At 40.9% G+C, this 3,854-nt stretch overlaps 2 protein-coding genes across 3 annotated transcripts in view; one reads left to right on the forward strand and one right to left on the reverse strand.

Moving 5' to 3' along the window:
- The window catches only part of MACROD2 (mono-ADP ribosylhydrolase 2), a gene marked incomplete at its 3' end in the record, with an annotated part of 798,315 nt that overhangs the window by 96,737 nt on the left and 697,724 nt on the right, over positions 1–3,854 (forward strand). The window lies entirely within an intron of this gene.
- On the reverse strand, positions 509–3,151 carry FLRT3 (fibronectin leucine rich transmembrane protein 3). 2 transcript variants are annotated; one of them, XM_031062832.1, is made up of 2 exons: positions 2,956–3,134; positions 509–2,886 (listed from the first exon to the last, which is right to left on the reverse strand). In XM_031062832.1, exons 1-2 carry the CDS (start codon positions 3,106–3,108, stop codon positions 1,159–1,161), a joined length of 1,881 nt encoding a protein of 626 aa, XP_030918692.1. In that variant the 5' UTR covers positions 3,109–3,134; the 3' UTR covers positions 509–1,158. The 2 variants fall into 2 exon arrangements, with proteins under 2 accessions (XP_030918692.1, XP_005428104.1); XM_005428047.2 differs by having other exon boundaries at positions 509–3,151.

Raw genomic sequence — 3,854 nt, forward strand, 5'->3', positions numbered from 1 at the left:
AGTTCAACAGGAAGGCAGAAAGAAACATGTTACCTTACAGATTTACCAAGGAATTTCTGGATAACTGTGACAGTAATGGGCAGTATTCCTGACTGTAACAGCATTATACTGAACACAGACTCGTATATGCTTCAGAATTGCTGCATTCTCCATTTGTCTGCTCACCTTTGGGACCAGTTTTTGAGACCTTGCATTTATTGCCTTGGGTTTTGTCCTGCTCCCCTTTCTTGTGAAACTGCACTTTCAGCCCTTTTTCTTTTCAAAGCAGTTTCAAAGTGTTGCCTGCCCTTGTCTCCCAAATGCCAGTGAGCATCCATTTTGTCTGTAATATACAGACCACTGATTCTGATAACCAAAAAACTATTCCTGAACTGTATCTACCCCCTTGGTTTGTAGAGCCTACCATTTTTTTAAAATTATTTGTTTGGAATTTGATTATTCTTTCCTCTAGGGATTACAGGTTTTTTTTAACACTTGTAAAAAGCTTCAGTCCCATGCATATCATCAATTTGCTTATTCTCATTTTAATTGGATTTCACCACTGTTGAATGGATATATCTAGACAGCTGATATTGCCCATTACTACACACATTTTTGTTTATTGAATATTGTTGTGGTTTACAGATTTAATAGACCCAACACTGGAAGTTCTGTGAGTTTTTTGTAACCATTTTTGATCTTCCTGACTTGCCAGGTTCAACATTATTTTATTGATACCAAAGTGAAAAATGACCTGTGCTTACACTTACAAGGATCTCAGATGAATGTTCTGACTGCTCAACACGGCAAGAAAATTCACTTTCACAGTCAACAAGTCATCTTACTCAGTAGAACACAAAAGTTAAATGGTCTGTAACTTCAATATTAGCAAGGAAAATACAGTACAAATTACTAAAAAATACTAAAATATAGAATTGTGGTCAGGTATCCCCACTACATTAATCGCAGCAGTAGCCTGAAATTTGAAACTTTTAATAAAAAGTTCTTAAATATAAATTATATGGCAAATGTACAGTACATTGCTTTGTCAGTCTTTTAATCCAGTGTTTTGCAGTAGAACAGCAACTGTTAAGCCAGTCTTTTCTTGTTTTCTTTAAAAAACAAAACAAACCCAAAAAACCCAACAAAACCCAAACCAGTCTTTCACGTCCCTCAGTATCATGAGTGTGAATGATCTGAATCTGGAATACCACTGTCTCTGTAGCTCCTGTTACTACTGCTTTCACTGTGGCTGTTCTTGTACAGATTCATGCCATTAGGTGGGAAAATGGTGTGTATTACAAATTCCTCCTTGGACACTTGGTCACCGGTAATTGGTATCATCTGGAAAGAAGTCTCCCTGATTTCCAAGATGGAGTTATCCTTCTTGGTTCCCGCTTCGGCATAGTCGTCTTTTCTCCGGCGTCCCTTGCTGTAGGTGCAGTTCCGGGAGAACAGGGACCCGTTTCTGTGCACGTACCAGCAGACCAGGGCCAGCAGCCCTATGGCCACCAGCGCCACCACGCCACCGATGATGGCGGCCAAGGGCAAGCTGGAGTTTTTGTAAGGTTCTTTCTCCTGCTCCCGGTTGAGGGTGGTGGTAGGGTTGTACATCTTCAGAGGCGCTGTCTCGGTCTCGATGCATTCGGGTGTTTCGTCGGAGAGATAGATGTTGCTGGTTTCCATGGGAACCATGCACACACGGTACGGTGACTCCGGTTCGAGAGCCGTGAGCAAATAGTCGCTTCTGTCGCCTGTAACTATAGTTTCAGTTATAGATCCAAAGGCAGGGCTGTGACCCATCTTGAGCCAGCTCAGTCTCAAAGCAGTCATCGGTAGTGCAACTTTCCAGGAGATGTGGATAGTCTCCGTGCTTACGGATTTCACAAATATTGTAATGATTTTGCGTACCGGGCTCGCCGTGGTTCTGTAGTTTTTATTTAGATTGGGAGTCTTGATGTCTGGTTGTTTGGTCACAGAAATGGGCCAGTGTCCCTGGGCTGGGTATAAAGTGTTTGGTACTGCAGTAGTGATTTGGACAGTGCTTATCACGCTATCGTCCTTACAGTCAAACAGGTCTGCGCTGAGGTCTTTGATAGCCATCCCACGTACTTTTTCTGGTGCCTGACACATCAGTCCACGTACGTTCACTTTTAAAGGCAGCGACTGTAACCAGTCACGTACCCATTTCATTGTGCACCCGCAGTGCCAAGGGTTGTTGCGAAGAAAAAGTTGAGTGATGTTGTCCAGGTCATCGAAGACACCCTGAGGTAAATTGCTGAGATTGTTATTGGACATATCTAGTCGGTACAATTGCCGTAAGTAAGAGAAAGCATTGGGTGGCACACGGTTGATGTGGTTTTCTTGGAGATAAAGCTTTCTTAGGTTTGTTCCCGGCAAATTCACCGGTGCAGCTGTGAGTGAATTGCGGACCAATGACAATTCTGTAAGATTGACTAGATTAATGAAAACTTTGTCTCCTAATCCATGATTATTTAGAAGATTTCCATCTAAAACAAGGCGTTTTAGATTTGTAAGGTCTTGAAGGGACAGCTCAGAAATTGTGGAAATGCGATTATCATCCAAGCGTAGCTCTTCTATGGTTTTAGGCAAACCCCAGGGAATGGTGCTAAGGTGATTTCGAGAGAGAAAAAGAAGTCTGAGATAGATGTTGTCCCGGAAAGCTCCATCCTCAATGCTAACGGCAGAAACAGAATTATCATCCAAATGCAGTTCTTCCAGAAAAGGAATTTTTGAAAGTGAATCATAAGTAATGGTCCTTATATTGTTCTCCTGCAAATGCAGTTCCTTAATGAACTTAGGGAGGTTAGTGGGGAATTCATCTAGGCTGTTGCGGTATAAATATATTCTTTCCACCCTAAGCAAGTTCTTCAGTTCTGAAGGAATCCCAGCATTATTTATTTGATTGTTCTGAAGGAAGAGGGTGGTTGCATCCTCTGGGATTCCTGTAGGAATAGACGTCAAATCGCGATCATTACAATATATGAAACCCACATCACAGCGACACACTGAAGGGCATGATTTGGCACTAACAGAATAAGGTGCCATGTCAAGTAACAGCCCTATTTTAGTCCAAACTAGGAAGATGCTCCAGGTAACACTAATCATGGTCAGGAATGATGAGATTTCTATACAGTTCTGATCTTCAACAATCTAAAAAAACCAAACAAACAAAATTATCCAGATCATCAGTGAAGAAACCGCAATAAAAAAAATCAACTTCAACATTACAGAAGACATCTGAAACACACAGTAAACCAAAATTCAAGTGCGTAGATGCATTTTACTCTCTCTTCCTTACTTCAATAATTCTACTACTTGTACTCATTCAATTAACTAAATAGGTTATTCTCCATAGTGATTGAAAATAATATAATCAAGTATGCCTGATCTGTGAATTATTTTGCTTAAGCAACAAGACTCTTTCTAAGGATTCCTTCCCATTTCACGTGTACCGACAATCTTTGTTCACAGATACCAGATAAGAATGGAACTGAAGTCACACCAGAGTTCAAGTAAATCATTCTATATCTGAAAGATAAGAAGTAATTCCTAAGCCAGCTAACTTCCTCAGGAGCCCTTAAGTGAACTATAAAACCCTTACCAAACTCACAAGTCTAGTGGTAGCTATTTCAGAAGTTCAAAAAAAAGCCCAAAAAGCAAAGCATAAAATACAGATAAAAGAGTGAGGGCCAGTGACGACATTTTCCCAAGTCTTCCCCAGTGCTCAGCTTCACAGTGTGTAACTTACAAACACTGTGGACTATTTTGCTTGGTTTTGCAGCTTCAGAAAGGTGAATGTTACAACTGGCAGGTAGCTGGTAGAGCTATGGCTTTCTAGTTCACTGGATGAA

Source organism: Geospiza fortis, unplaced genomic scaffold (assembly GCF_000277835.1).
Source record: "Geospiza fortis unplaced genomic scaffold, GeoFor_1.0 scaffold185, whole genome shotgun sequence".
NCBI lineage: Eukaryota > Metazoa > Chordata > Aves > Passeriformes > Thraupidae > Geospiza > Geospiza fortis.